The sequence below is a fragment of the Microcaecilia unicolor genome, chromosome 6 (genome assembly GCF_901765095.1).
Source record: "Microcaecilia unicolor chromosome 6, aMicUni1.1, whole genome shotgun sequence".
Lineage (NCBI taxonomy): Eukaryota > Metazoa > Chordata > Amphibia > Gymnophiona > Siphonopidae > Microcaecilia > Microcaecilia unicolor.
This window is the reverse complement of record NC_044036.1, coordinates 6,429,979-6,445,809: the sequence shown is the minus strand read 5'-3', so window position 1 is coordinate 6,445,809 and position 15,831 is coordinate 6,429,979. Positions and strand designations below refer to the sequence as shown.

General features: G+C 51.0%; 2 protein-coding genes across 4 annotated transcripts in view; one reads left to right on the top strand and one right to left on the bottom strand.

The window, feature by feature from the left end:
* LOC115471613 (aldo-keto reductase family 1 member A1-like) overlaps nucleotides 1-15,831 on the top strand; it is a 182,259-nt gene that overhangs the window by 22,378 nt on the left and 144,050 nt on the right. The window lies entirely within an intron of this gene.
* PRDX1 (peroxiredoxin 1) overlaps nucleotides 1-15,831 on the bottom strand; it is a 91,556-nt gene that overhangs the window by 13,704 nt on the left and 62,021 nt on the right. For both annotated transcript variants that reach the window (XM_030205330.1, XM_030205331.1), the window contains exons 3-5: nucleotides 14,863-15,016; nucleotides 14,215-14,337; nucleotides 7,586-7,716 (exon numbers count right to left, since the gene is read on the bottom strand). In XM_030205330.1, coding sequence (XP_030061190.1) covers nucleotides 7,586-7,716; nucleotides 14,215-14,337; nucleotides 14,863-15,016 — 408 coding nt within the window. The remainder of the gene's footprint in view (nucleotides 1-7,585; nucleotides 7,717-14,214; nucleotides 14,338-14,862; nucleotides 15,017-15,831) is intronic.

Below are 15,831 nucleotides of genomic sequence, written 5' to 3'. Positions count from 1 at the left end.
TTATCACAAACCCCAGTAGCTCTAGGAGTCAAATAGTCATCTGCATGGACTGTAGAGCTCCTGCCTCGGAATTGTTCTTCACCAGCCAATCGTCGAGATAAGGGAACACATGCACTCCCAGCCTGCGAAGCGCTGCTGCTACTACAGCCAGGCACTTCGTGAACACCATGGGCGCAGAGGCGAGCCCAAAAGGTAACACACAGTACTGGAAGTGACGTGTGCCCCGACAAAATCGCAGATACTGCCTGTGAGCTGACAATATCGGGATGTGCATGTAGGCGTCCTTCAAGTTCAGAGAGCATAGCCAATCGTTTTCCTGAATCATGGGAAGAAGGATGCCCAGGGAAAGCATCCTGAACTTTTCCTTGACCAGATATTTGTTCAGGGCCCTTAGGTCTAGGATGGGACGCATCCCCCCTGTTTTCTTTTCCAAAAGAAAGTACCTGGAATAGAATCCCAGCCCTTCTTGCCCGGATGGCACGGGCTCGACCGCATTGGCGCTGAGAAGGGCAGAGAGTTCCTCTGCAAGTACCTGCTTGTGCTGGAAGCTGTAGGACTGGGCTCCCGGTGGGCAATTTGGAGGCTTCGAGGCCAAATTGAGGGCGTACCCTTGCCGGACTATTTGAAGAACCCAACAGTCGGAGGTTATAAGAGGCCACCTTTGGTGAAAAACTTTCAACCTCCCCCCAACCGGCAGATCACCCGGCACGGACACGTTGATGTCGGCTATGCTCTACTGGAGCCAGTCAAAAGCTCGTCCCCTGCTTTTGCTGGGGAGCCGTGGGGCCTTGCTGAGGCGCACGCTGCTGACAAGATCGAGCGCGCTGGGGCTTAGCCTGGGCCGCAGGCTGGCGAGAGGGAGGATTGTACCTACGCTTACCAGAAGAGTAGGGAACAGCCCTCCTTCCCCCATAAAAACGTCTACCTGAGGAGGTAGATGCTGAAGGCTGCCGGCGGGAGAATTTGTCGAAAGCGTTATCCCGCTGGTGGAGCTGTTCTACCACCTGTTCGACCTTTTCTCCAAAAATGTTGTCCGCTCGGCAAGGGGAGTCCGCAATCCGCTGCTGGATCCTATTCTCCAGGTCAGAGGCACGCAGCCATGAGAGTCTGCGCATCACCACACCTTGAGCAGCGGCCCTGGACGCAACATCAAAGGTATCATATACCCCTCTGGCCAGGAATTTTCTGCACGCCTTTAGCTGCCTGACCACCTCCTGAAACGGCTTGGCTTGCTCAGAAGGGAGCTTGTCTACCAAGTCCGCCAACTGTCGCACATTGTTCTGCATATGGATGCTCGTGTAGAGCTGGTAGGACTGAATCTTGGCCATGAGCATAGAGGAATGAGAGGCCTTCCTCCTAAAGGAGTCTAAGGTTCTGGAGTCTCTGCCCGGGGGCGCCGAAGCATGCTCTCTAGAACTCTTAGCCTTCTTTGGGCCAGATCCACCACACCAGAGTCGTGAGGCAACTAAGTGCGCATCAGCTCTGGGTCCCCATGGATCCGATCTTCTTGGGAATGTGGGGATTAGTTAATGGCTTGGTCCAGTTCGCCAGCAATGTCTTTTTTAGGACATGATGCATGGGTACTGTGGACGCTTCCTTAGGTGGAGAAGGATAGTCCAAGAGCTCAAACATCTCAGCCCTGGGCTCATCCTCCACGACCACCGGGAAGGGGATGGCTGTAAACATCTCCCTGACAAAGGCCGCGAAAGACAGACTGTCGGGAGGAAAAAGCTGCCTTTCAGGGGAGGGAGTGGGGTCAGAAGGAAGGCCATCAGACTCCTCGTCAGAGAAATATCTGATGTCCTCCTCCTCCTCCTCCCACGAGGCCTCACCATCGGTATCAGACAAGTTCACGAACCTGTGTCTGAAGCCGTGCCCGACTCGACTCCGTGGAAACACGGCCACGGTAGGAGCGTCGAGATGTGGACTCCCTTGCCAGCACCGGCGAAGCTCCCTCCGCCAACGTCGTCGGGGAGTCTGCCTGGGAGGCGGCCGTAGCCAGTACCGCAAGCGGTACCGATACCGGAGACCTCACCTCGGGCAAGGGGCCAGCTGTCGCCTCACTCGACGGTACCGGAGGCGCAAGCACCCCCGGTACAGGAGGAGAAGGGCGCAACAGCTCTCCCAGAATCTCTGGAAGAACGGCCCGGAGACTCTCGTGCAGAGCGGCTGTGGAGAAAGACTGAGAAGCCGATGCAGGCGGCGAGGTCAGAGTCTGTTCCGGGTGTGGAGGCAGTTCCGGGCTGTCCAAGGGGGAGCGCATCGACACCTCCTGAACAGAGGGTGAGCGGTCCTCCGGATGCCGATGCCTACTGGGTGCCGACTCCCTCGGCGACCCAGAGCTCTCGGTACTGAGACGAAAAGGAGACCGGTGTTGATGCTTCTTCGACTTTGAGCAAAGCATGTCACCGGAGTTTCCCGGTACCGACGAGGACGTAGAATCCAACCGTCGCTTCCTCGGCCGAATAAGGTCGATCTCGGGGGGGGGGGGGGGGGGGGGCTGTACCGCAGGAGCCCTCAGAGCAGGCGGAGACCCACCCGAAGGCTCACCGCCACCAGCAGGGGAATGGACAGCCCTCACCTGCACTCCAGACGAAGCACCACCGTCCGAAGACATCAGCAATAGCGAAGGTCCCGGTACCACCGACGTCGACGCAGCCTTCCGATGTCTCAGTACCGACGATGCAGGAGGTAGAAGCCTCGATGCAGTCGATGCCGATGCACTCGACTAGTCCCATGCTGTTGTCGTCGAAGAGCCCGAGAACAACACGTTCCACTGGGCCAATCTCGCTACCTGAAAGAGCACAAAGGCTACAGGCCTGCGGGCAGTGCCCAGCCCCCAGACACTGAAGACACGAAGCGTGCCTATCAGTGAGCGAGATTACCCGAGCGCACTGGGTGCACTTCTTGAAGCCGCTGGAAGACTTCGATGACATGGGCGGAAAAATCACGCTGGCGAAATCAAAATTCGCGATGACGACGAAAGGCACCAAAAGGAAGGGAGGAAAAAACCCGTACTGAGGCCAAATAGGCCGTTCCCGAAAGCGAAAGGAAACTTACGCGGGGAAAAAACTGGAAACACGGGAAAGGGGTAAAGACCTGAACGGTCTTTTTTTTTTTTTAAAGCGAAAATCGCGAAGACGCGCGAGGTCAACTTGAGGGGCACGAAACGGCGGCAAAACACGACCGTCCCCGAGCGCGGACAAAAGAAGACTGACAAACACGAGCCGGGTCGGGCGGGAAGACGGCAGGAGGGCTAGCAAAGGCCTTTGCTAGTGAAGATTCCGATTGGAGGGGCTGCCGTGGACGTCACCCATCAGTGAGAACAAGCAGCCTGCTTGTCCTCGGAGAACGACAGTCGCACAAAAGCGTATGGTTTGGAATAAGGTATCTTGCAAAGATATCACCCAAACAGGGAAGACAGGGTTTCTTGATAGTGAGGTTGCAAAAGATACTGTAGTATATTCACTGTCCTTAAATAAAAATAATAAAACCATACAAAAATAGTAAAATAGTACTGTCAAGTAATCAACATGATGTGATAAGGAATAACAATAACAAGTCTAGCTTGAAGTGTCTATATGCAAACACTAGGAGCCTAAGACATAAGATGGGAGAATTGGAATATATTGCACTGAATGAAGAAATAGACATAATAGGCATCTCTGAAACCTGGTGCAAGGAGGATAACCAGTGGGACACTGTCATACCAGGGTACAAATTATATCATAGTGATAGGGTAGACCAGATTGGGAGGAGGAGTAGCATTGTACGTTATGTTTCAACAATTTTATTGACGACATTTCCAAACTAATACATTCCACATACTAAAAATACACAATCTCAAAGATGAAAACATTCGTTAAAATACCAAGTGGTTATAACCCATCATCAATGTTTTAACCTTTTTGTCAACCCCCACCCCACCTCTCTTGTAATTACTGATTTCCCCAAAGACTGACAATGAATAATAAATGCAGCTTCTTCCCCCCCCCCCTTTAATTAACCCCTCCCCCCCCTTATCCCATTGCAACGCTCAAAGTGCTAAAGAAGCGCAATTACCTTTGCCAAGGGAGTTTCCCATTGCAACGCAGTAGCATTGTACGTTAACAAGAGGCTTTTGAATCAAATAGATTGAAAATTCTGCACGAAACAAAAGACCTCTGAATTACTGTGGATCGAAATTCCATGTGTAAAGGGGAAAAGGACGGTGATAGGGGTGTACTACCGTCCGCCTGACCAGGATGAGCAGACGGACGCAGTCATGTTAAAGGAAATTAGTGAGGCAAATAAATTAGGCAATGCAATAATAATGGGTGATTTTAATTTCCCTGTCAAAGTTGTGAAATATGTAGAATATAATATCAGATAAAGCAAATGATTCTACAATTATGACAAAGGTATTGAAAGGCAAATATGGTAATGAAAAATGTTGTGGAGAAAAAAAAAAAAAAAAGACCCCAGTATAATCGGAGACACCTCTTTTTTTTTTTTTTTTAAAGGAAATGTGTTTTTACTTTTAACAATTTTTTTTTATTGATGGCACCAGAACATTAACATTTCACAATCTCATAATACTCAGTGAAAAATATAACTTGCTGAGAAATCACAGAATACGCAGTACACCAAAGCTTTTTAACATTTACTCCCCCCCCTTCCCAACTCCAATACACACCTTGCGGCCAGTAAACCTTTGAAAACTGCTAGTGTAATAACTACACCTTCAATGCTTTAGCATTTCTTCCAACTCCACCAACCCCCTTTCAACCCTCTTGTTAAGGCCTCCTAACCAACCTAGTAACAATCCAAGTCATCCTCCCCCCCTTCCTTCCCCAACACCCTCACCTCCACCCTCCCACATCCTGCACGTCCATTCTCTCTGCATTACTCCATGGTAACTGATTCAGGACAAGACTACGTGCTCTTGGAGATATATTTAGATATTGCTTCCAGATGGTCAGAAATCTCCCTTGTCGCTTTGGCGAGATTCTCACCCCCCTTGATTCCCATAACATAAGCTGGTGCAGCTTATTCCTCCAATACCAGTAGGAGGGAGGCATGTCCGACACCCAGTGATTGAGAATACATTTTTTCCCCACTATACAAGCCTTACTTAAAAACATTCATTCCCCTTGTGTTCCTGCTCCCCATTGCCCAACGATACTGATCATTCCCTGCTCCCCACTGCCCAACGATACTGATCATTCATTCGAAAGTGAGAACCAGGAATCTTAGAACCTTACTAAGAAATTTAACTAGTTCCTGCCAAAATGATTTAATATATCTGCATTTCCAAATGTTATGTATAAAAGTTGCACCCACCTGCTCACATTTTTGGCACTTGTCAGTTATCTACTACCCCTGCATGATATGCCCGCCGTGGGGAGAAGTATGCCCTGTGTACTGCTCTGAATTGACATTCCTGTAATTCTGCACTATGTATGATCCTTTGCACCTCTACTAACGATCTTCTTACCAGGCATTCAGATATTGATTTCTGCTATTCTTGGCTCCATCGCGCCGCTACCTCTGGCATCCCTCTCACTGGCTGCCCTTTCTCCAACTCCTTACAAAACCAAGAAACCGAGACTTGCTTGGAGACACCTCTTTTTAAAGGACACACTTTTTGAATAGAGGGGGCACCTCGCATAAGTCTTTCAAAAAAAAAAAACTCCACCAAATAAATCTTCATCTTATCTTCACCCATCTATGGGTCGAGATATTCATAGGAAACAAAGGTAACTCGTAAAACGTTACCTATCTTGGATGGTATAAGAGTAATATACTTCCACAGGCTGATATGATCTCTCAATCTGTGTGTAATATCTTCCAATCTCCCGACAGGGAATCCTGTTTCGCCAACAAAAGGCTGCTTCAAGGGAATCTCCTTTCAAAAATTCATCCAAGCGAAAAGCTACACGTCGTCCCGTGTTAGCAAAAAATGTCGGCCTGCTTCTTCCTCCATCAGATCTGAATATATACTTGGCGTGTGACGTCTACTGACGTTATCTTCCAATCTTTTATGTAAGTCAGCTATAGAAATTCGATGGATACATTTAAACCTTTCGGTATCACTGTTTGTAATGTGAAGATCCATCATTGTTCTTTTTGACGTAATAAACGTCTGTCTCCTCTTCGCTCCGTTTTTATCTGTTCTAAAATGATACATTTTAATTCAGAAAACCTATGATGTTTCTCTAAGCAATGTGGTACCATAGGTTCATATGTTTTTCCCGCTTGTAAACAATTGTCTGTTCAATTAAACGTGTCTTAAGTGGGTGAGATGTTTGCCCCACATAGAGGTTGCATGGACAACTTATAATGTATATGAGTTGGCCATCTGGCATCACTGCTTTTAGTTTATCTCTACCTCCACCTGCTGGTAGGCGGACAACCCACTAGTTCCTGGATTCATCTGCTGCAAGTGACAAGGAACATGTATTTGCTGCAGTTTTGCATCTAACGCAGCTTCCACAGCAGCCCATACTTTTCACAATTTCCATGCTCCAAGCAGCTAACTGAAGGGCTCAACTGGGCTGAGAGAGCCACCATCTTAGTATCTGCTTCCCGCTGCTTCTCCCTGTCTTTGCAGGTCAATCTTGATGCCATTTCAAAGTTAAGAGCCTTGGAACTCATCCTACCACCCCAACAGGAGCAGCTTAGAGCTAGCAAAAATTCAACCTGTTTCTTGCTAAAATCTACAGGATATATAGCTTTTCAGTGGGGACACGAGCAAGCAGCCTCCACTCCTGCTCTAGGTGTCATGTGCTCCTCTGGAATTATGTAATAGTTTATGATGTATGAGTGAGTTACACCTTTGGTAGAGTCACAGAGGTGACTGATATATTGGGAGACGCAGGGAAAGAGAAACTTGTTTACCCTCTATAACAGAGGGAATTTCTGGACCACTGCATGGGTGAGTTATATTTCCAAGGTCTTTCCATTTATTTTATTTACATACTGTCATATTAAGATTTAGTATTTTTACCTTTCCCCAGCTTCTGTTTAGCATTCACTTTAAATAACCAGTGGATTTTGTGATATTGTCTGTTTCTGGAAAGGACATCTTAAGATCATACTAGCTATAGATTTGTTTCCCAGAAAACTGGGCGTCAATAGAAAATCACATTTTGTATATTCTCAAGTATCTAACTGGATCTTTGCCATATATTTAAAGCCCACTGTATCCGATTTCCTTAAGACAGTAGGAATGGAACTGAGTAATGCAGAATTACTTGGGGCATCCAGATTTCAGATATGTAGATGTAATGCATTCTCCCACCACTTTATGCTTCAAAGGTCAACAGCACTTATATGCACTTGACAAAGCAGTCAAGACTGGAAGTGACAGAGGAGTCCTTGCACAGTATTGCTTAACTGAACAGGTATTAGGGTGGAGGGCTATCAGGGGGAAGGGATGGTGAAGATGAAATTGAGAAACTAGCAAATTAGAGGAGATCACCACACAGGATACAAACTATGGTATGAGCAAAGACGATAATGTAGTTTTAATGCAATACTCCCTTCTTAGCAAAAGAAAACATGTTTAGAAGGACCATACAGACTCAAAACAAGCCATCTTTACCTTCTCCATATTTGTCAGTGTATTGAAAAGCCTGGACAAGGCGAAGAGCTTCATCCACAGACCGTCCCACAGGTAGATCGTTGATTGTGATCTGACGTAGGATCCCCTTCTCATCAATTATGAACAGGCCCCTAAAGAAGAGTCTTTATTAAGTATCCACTGATATTCTGCACAGTAAGGGTATGATACATACCTGTAGCAGTTGTTCTCCGAGGACAGCAGGCTGATTGTTCTCACGACTGGGTTGACGTCCGCGGCAGCCCCCACCAACCGGAAGAAGCTTCGCGGGACGGTCGGCACGCAGGGCACGCCCACCGCGCATGCGCGGCCGTCTTCCCGCCCGTGCGCGACCGCTCCCGCCAGTTGAATGACTAGCAAAAGATGAAACACACAACTCCAAAGGGGAGGAGGGAGGGTAGGTGAGAACAATCAGCCTGCTGTCCTCGGAGAACAACTGCTACAGGTATGTATCATACCCTTTCTCCGAGGACAAGCAGGCTGCTTGTTCTCACGACTGGGGTATCCCTAGCTCTCAGGCTCACTCAAAACAAGAACCCAGGTCAATTGAACCTCGCAACGGCGAGGGAACAACAGAAATTGACCTACGAAGAACAACTAACTGAGAGTGCAGCCTGACCAGAATAAATTCGGGTCCTGGAGGGTGGAGTTGGATTTACACCCCAAACAGATTCTGCAGCACCGACTGCCCGAACCGACTGTCGCGTCGGGTATCCTGCTGGAGGCAGTAATGAGATGTGAATGTGTGGACAGATGACCACGTCGCAGCCTTGCAGATCTCTTCAATAGTGGCTGACTTCAAGTGGGCCACCGACGCTGCCATGGCTCTGACACTATGAGCCGTGACATGACCCTCAAGAGTCAGCCCAGCCTGGGCGTAAGTGAAGGAAATGCAGTCTGCTAGCCAATTGGAGATGGTGCGTTTCCCGACAGCGACCCCTAGCCTGTTAGGGTCGAAAGAAATAAACAATTGGGCGGACTGTCTGTTGGGCTGTGTCCGCTCCAAGTAGAAGGCCAATGCTCTCTTGCAGTCCAATGTGTGCAACTGACGTTCAGCAGGGCGGGTATGCGGCCTGGGGAAGAATGTTGGCAAGACAATTGACTGGTTAAGATGGAACTCCGACACCACCTTCGGCAGGAACTTTGGGTGGGTGCGGAGCACTACTCTGTTGTGATGAAATTTGGTATATGGAGCATGAGCTACCAGGGCTTGAAGCTCACTGACCCTACGAGCTGAAGTAACTGCCACCAAGAAAATGACCTTCCAGGTCAAGTACTTCAGATGGCAGGTATTCAGTGGCTCAAAAGGAGGTTTCATCAGCTGGGTGAGGACGACGTTGAGATCCCATGACACAGTAGGAGGCTTGATAGGGGGCTTTGACAAAAGCAAACCTCTCATGAATCGAACGACTAAAGGCTCTCCAGAGATGGCTTTTCCTTCCACACGATAATGGTAAGCACTAATCGCACTAAGGTGATTCCTTACTGAGTTGGTCTTGAGGCCAGACTCTGATAAGTGCAGAAGGTATTCAAGCAGGTTCTGTGCAGGGCAAGAACGAGGTTCTAGGGCCTTGCTCTCACACCAAACGACAAACCTCCTCCACTTGAAAAAGTAACTCTTTTTAGTGGAATCCTTCCTAGAGGCAAGCAAGACCCGGGAGACACCCTCAGACAGACCCAACGCAGCGAAGTCTACGCCCTCAACATCCAGGCCGTGAGAGCCAGGGATTGAAGGTTGGGGTGCAGCAACGCTCCGTCGTTCTGCGAAATGAGAGTCGGAAAACACTCCAATCTCCACGGTTCTTCGGAGGACAACTCCAGAAGAAGAGGGAACCAGATCTGACGGGGCCAAAAGGGCGCTATCAGAATCATGGTGCCGCGGTCTTGCTTGAGCTTCAGTAAGGTCTTCCCCACCAAAGGTATGGGAGGATAAGCATACAGGAGGCCGGTCCCCCAATGAAGGAGAAAGGCATCTGACGCTAGCCTGCCGTGTGTCTGAAGCCTGGAACAGAACAGAGGCAGCTTGTGGTTGGTCTGAGAGGCGAAAAGATCCACCGAGGGGGTGCCCCACTCTCGGAAGATCTTGCGTACCACTCTGGAATGGAGCGACCACTCGTGCGGTTGCATGACTCTGCTCAGTCTGTCGGCCAGACTGTTGTTTACGCCTGCCAGGTACGTGGCTTGGAGAAGCATGCCGAAGCGACACGCCCAACGCCACATACCGACGGCTTCCTGACACAGGGGGCGAGATCCGGTGCCCCCCTGCTTGCTGACGTAATACATTGCAACCTGATTGTCTGTCCGAATTTGGATAATTTGGCAGGACAGCCGATCTCTGAAAGCCTTCAGTGCGTTCCAGATCGCTCGGAGCTCCAGGAGGTTGATCTGCAGATCCTTTTCCTGGAGGGACCACAGACCCTGGGTGTGAAGCCCATCGACATGGGCTCCCCACCCCAGGCGGGATGCATCCGTCGTCAGCACTTTCGTGGGCTGCGGAATTTGGAATGGACGTCCCAGGGTCAAATTGGTCCGTATGGTCCACCAGAGCAGTGAAGTGCGGCAACTGGTGGAGAGGCGGATGACATCCTCTAGATTCCCGATGGCTTGGAACCACTGGGAAGCTAGGGTCCATTGAGCAGATCTCATGTGAAGACGAGCCATGGGAGTCACATGAACTGTGGAGGCCATATGACCCAGAAGTCTCAACATCTGCCGAGCTGTGATCTGCTGAGACGCTCTGGTCTGCGAAGCCAGGGCCAAGAGATTGGTGGCCCTCGCTTCGGGAAGGTAGGCCTGAACCGTCTGGGAATTCAGCAGCGCTCCTATGAATTCCAGAGACTGAGTTGGCTGGAGATGGGACTTTGGGTAATTTATCACAAACCCCAGCAGCTCCAGAAGTTGAATAGTGCACTGCATGGACCGGAGGGCTCCTGCCTTCGAGGTGTTCTTGACCAGCCAATCGTCGAGATATGGGAACACGTGCACTCCCAGCTTGCGTAGGTAGGCCGCTACCACCACGAGGCACTTTGTAAACACTCGTGGGGCAGAGGCGAGCCCAAAGGGCAGCACACAATACTGAAAGTGCCGTGCGCCCAGGCGGAATCTGAGATACTGTCTGTGAGCTGGCAGTATCGGGATGTGAGTGTATGCGTCCTTTAAATCCAGGGAACATAGCCAATCGTTTTTCTGAATCATTGGCAGAAGGGTGCCCAAGGAAAGCATCCTGAACTTTTCTTTGACCAGGAATTTGTTCAGGCCTCTCAGGTCTAGGATGGGACGCATCCCCCCTGTTTTCTTTTCCACAAGGAAGTACCTGGAATAGAATCCCTGCCCTTCCTGCCCGGGTGGTACGGGCTCGACCGCATTGGCGCGGAGAAGGGCGGAGAGTTCCTCTGCAAGTACCTGCTTGTGATGGGAGCTGAAAGACTGAGCTCCCGGAGGACAATTTGGAGGCAGGGAGGTCAAATTCAGGGCGTATCCGCACCGCACTATTTGGAGAACCCACTGGTCGGAGGTTATGAGAGGCCACCTTTGGTGAAAGAATTTTAACCTCCCTCCGACCGGCAGGTCGTCCGGTACGGACACTTGTAGGGCGGCTATGTTCCCGTGGATCCAGTCAAAAGCCCGTCCCCGGCTTTTGCTGTGGAGGCGCAGGGGGCTGCTTAGGCGCACGCTGTTGACGGGAACGAGCGCGCTGGGGCTGTCCCTGTGCCTGACGAGGCCTTCGGGCCGGCTGGTTGTACCTACGCTTCGCAAAAGAATAGGGTGCAGCCTGCCGAGCCCGGGAAAAACGCCCGCCCGCGGGGGCGGGTGCTGAAGGCGCCCGGTGGGAGAGCTTGTCGAGAGCGGTTTCCCGCTGATGCAGTTGGTCAACCATCTGCTCGACCTTCTCGCCAAAATATTATCCCCCCGGCAAGGGACGTCAGCCAGTCTCTGCTGGGTGCGGTTGTCCAGGTCAGAGGCACGCAGCCATGAGAGCCTGCGCATCACTATACCTTGGGCCGCAGCACGAGATGCCACGTCACAGGTGTCAAAAATCCCCCTGGACAGGAACTTTCTGCACGCCTTCAGCTGCCTGACCACCTCCTGATATGGCCTGGACTGCTCCGGCGGGAGCTTATCGACCAGGTCCGCCAGCTGTTGCACATTGGTCCGCATGTGGATGCTCATATAGAGCAGGTAAGATTGGATGCGGGTCACGAGCATGGAGGATTGGTAGGCCTTCCTCCCAAATGAGTCCAGAGTGCGAGACTCCCGCCCCGGGGGCGCCGAGGCGGTATCCCTCGAACTCCGTGCCCTCGAGAGCAGAATCCACGACCGCTGAGTCATGGGGCAACTGGGGCCGCATGAGCTCTGGGTCAGAGTGGATCCTGTACTGGGACTCTGCTTTCTTGGGAATGGTGGGGTTAGTTAGTGGTCGCACCCAGTTCCGAAGCAGCGTCTCCTTCAGGACATTGTGCAACGGTACCGTGGAGGACTCTCTAGGTGGTGATGGATAGTCGAGGACCTCGAGCATCTCGGCCCTCGGCTCTTCCACAGAGACCACGGGAAAGGGAATGCTTATAGACATATCCCGCACAAAGGAGGCAAAGGAGAGACTCTCAGGAGGTGAGAGCTTCCTCTCCGGTGACGGCGTGGGGTCCGAGGGAAGGCCCGTAGACTCCTCTGAGGAGAAATATCTCGGGTCTTCCTCTTCCCCCCACGAGTCCTCATCCTCGGTATCGGACATTAGCTCATGTAGCTGAGTCCGGTACCGGGCCCGGCTCGACGTCGAGGCACCGAGGTCTCGGTGTCGTCGAGCGGTGGACTCCCGCGCCGGCGGGGACGGAGCTCCCTCCATCGACGTCGACTCCACCTGCGTGGCGGTCGAGACCGGCACCGCAAGCGGCGGCGGTGTCGACAGCCCCGGCGCCGGGCTAGAGCTCGCCGGCGCCACAGTCATCGGCGCCGGGGGCGCAAGCACCCCCGACGCCGGCACAGCCTGGCGCATCAGCCCTTCCAGGATCCCCGGAAGGATGGCTCTGAGGCACTCGTCCAGGCCCGCTGTCGGGAAAGGCGGTGGGGCCGGTAAGGGTGTCGGTGCCAGAAGCTGCTGGGGGCCAGGAGACGGCACCGAGGTGCCGGAACCCCGACGCGTCGGTACCTCCACCACCGACGGAGATCTCTCCTCTCTGCGATGACGCTTCGGCGTCGACTCCCCTTCAGGGTGCACCGAGGGCTCCCGGTGACGGCGCTTCTTATCTTTTTTCCGGTGCACGTCACCGGCGCCGGAGGGCATGGAGGAGGAGGAGGTCGATCCCCCTCGGTCTCGAGGTACCGGGTCCGACAGGGTTCGGTCCCGTGGCTCACGAGCTGAGGGAGTGACCGGGGCCGACAGCCCACGCGGCCTCTCAACCCCACTCTCACCGGCGGACCGGCGGGCCGACGGGACCTGTTCTCCTGGGGTCGCTGCCATCGGTGCCGATGTCTCGGGCATCGATACCGGTACCGAAGATCCGGCCTTCGATACCGATGCCGTCGAGGTCGACGTCGAGGGGCCGGCGCAAGTTCCAAAAAGACGGTCCCGGAGAACTTGCCTCGCAACCTGAGTCCGTTTCCGGAGACCGAGACACAGCGCGCACGACTTGAGATTGTGCTCCGGCCCGAGGCACTGGAGGCACCAAGCGTGGGTGTCGGTCTGCGAGATCGGCCGGCCGCAGCGACCACACTTTTTAAATCCACTCGGGACCTTCGAGGACATCGACGGAAAAATCGCGTCGGCGAAGTCAAAGTCGGCAATGGTGGCTAAAATCACACCACGAAAAACTAGCCGACCGAGCGGCCACTAGGCCGCAACGAGGCGTCCCCGCTGGAAGCGAGGGAAAAGGGGAGCGCGTGCTCCACACGCGCGAAAATCTTTTTTTTTTTTTTTTTTTTTTTTTTTTAACAATACGAAGAAAGAAAGAAAGAAAGGAGGAACCGAACGGGTCAAAGCAACGATCCGCGTAAACGCGGTCGAAAAATCCGGCGGCTGAACGGAGAGAGAGGCAATTGCACAACTCTCTCCAGTCGCGGAAAAAAAGTAACTGGCGGGAGCGGTCGCACACGGGCGGGAAGACGGCCGCGCATGCGCGGTGGGCGTGCCCTGCGTGCCGACCGTCCCGCGAAGCTTCTTCCGGTTGGTGGGGGCTGCCGCGGACGTCAACCCAGTCGTGAGAACAAGCAGCCTGCTTGTCCTCGGAGAACAAGTCAAAACAGTGGAAAAGCAGCCTAATGGTTAGTGCAGAAGACAGATCCTGAGGAACTAAGTTCAATTCCCACTGCAGCTCCTTGTAACTCAAGGCAAGTCACTTAACCCTCTACTGCCCCAGGTACAAAAACACTGAGTCCACTAGGGACAAAAAATACCTGCATATGCCTAGTAGCACTATAGAAATGATTAGTAAGCAGATCAAATGTCTTTTCTCCCATTCATACAACTCATTAGCTACTGCCCCTGGCTCAGAATACAAATTTAATATCACTGAACTGAATGGGACATATTTGAAATTGGGGTTTAGAGGCCGTTCTTATTCATGGAGTAACAAAGCACATTTCATATATTTGTATGCTCTAACAAGTCACATTCTTACCTGTATGCAATACCTTCATCTTCCTTCAGAACACCGTAGTCTTGAGAAATAGTGTGTTTTACATCTGCCACAAGTGGAATCTTCATGGGCCCCAAGCCACCTTCAATCCGAGCAGTATTAGTCCTGCAGTGGACAGTTTGAATGAGTTACAAAAGATCCCAGCTTCTGTTTAAATTGTTGGCAGAGATTAGGTTGAAAAGTGGTAGCACAGAGTTGCAAAGCTTGAGTTGAAATCTCAGCATCACTTTGCAAGAATTGATGTCTTCCTCTGGGGTCCCCCTATGCACTAATGCAGTACATGTGTGCAGAACTGTTATGCTGCAAAGGTTTAGTTTTGAAAAGCTTACATATCTCTTCGTTCTAAGGGGGTCAACTGGCAGTACATAAGTTTGTTTTTTGTTTTTTTTTAAGTTGGCTGGCTTATATCTGGTTCAACTTTGAAGGTATTGGAGTCATGTCTAAAATGTAAAGCTTACATGTCAGCCCTGTAGACTAGCCAGTGTTGGTTGTCTGCCTCTTTAGCACCAAATACAGTTAAAATACATTAATGTAACAACCCAGAACAAGTAATCTGCTTGAAACCTGAACTATGAAGCGTAGCATCTCATTTTCAAGAAAGCAACTGAACGAAACAAGTTTGGAACTTACCAAGCAAGATGACAGAAATGAGAATCGACAGAGGCTCCAATTATTTCACAGTTGACTTTTTTGAATTCTGCACAACGGTCACTAAAGGAAGTAATCTCTGTTGGACAAACGAATGTGAAGTCCAGAGGGTAGAAGAAGAACACCACATATTTTCCTGAAAAATAAAAGTAAGTGCATGAACCTGGCACAGAACATTCCAAAACATCTTTAGTAAAGGGAAACAGAGGGCCAGGTGGTAGAATGTTGATCAGCAGCATGCTAACCCACTCCCACCGTACAGGTAAAGCAAAGATACTTACCTGTAGCAGGTATTCTCAGAGGACCGCAGGCTGATTGTTCTCACATGTAGGTCGACGTCCACGGCGGCCCAGGAATCGGAAATTTTGCAAGCAAAAACAAACAAAAAGGTTCTGCAAGAGAGTTCTGGCGTGCGAATCGCATGCACCACGCATGCGCGGACGACTTCCCGCCCGCCACCTCAGTTTAACCAAAAAGCATAAAAATTAGCTAACAACTCCTCCAAAGGGGAGGAGGGCAGGTTTGTGAGATCAGCCTGCTGTCCTCGGAGAATAGCCACTTTGAGCCTGCAAAGAGGTGGGATAAGGTGGGATACAAATGCAACAAATAAATAAAATAAATAAATAAATACCTGCTACAGGTAAGTATCTTCGCTTTCTCTGAGGACAAGCAGGCTGCAACCAGGCTCACTCAAAACAATGAACATTGGTCAATTGGGCCTCGCCACGATGAGGACATAACAGATTGACCTGAAACCATAAACAACAGAGTGCAGCCTGGAACAGAACAAAAATGGGTCTAGGAGGGGTGAAGTTGGATTCTAAACCCCAAACAGATTCTGCAGCACTGACTGTCCAAACCCACTGTTGCATCGGGTATCCTGCTGAAGGCAGTAGTGAGATGTGAATGTGTGGACTGATGACCACATTGCAGCCTTGCAAATCTCCTCAA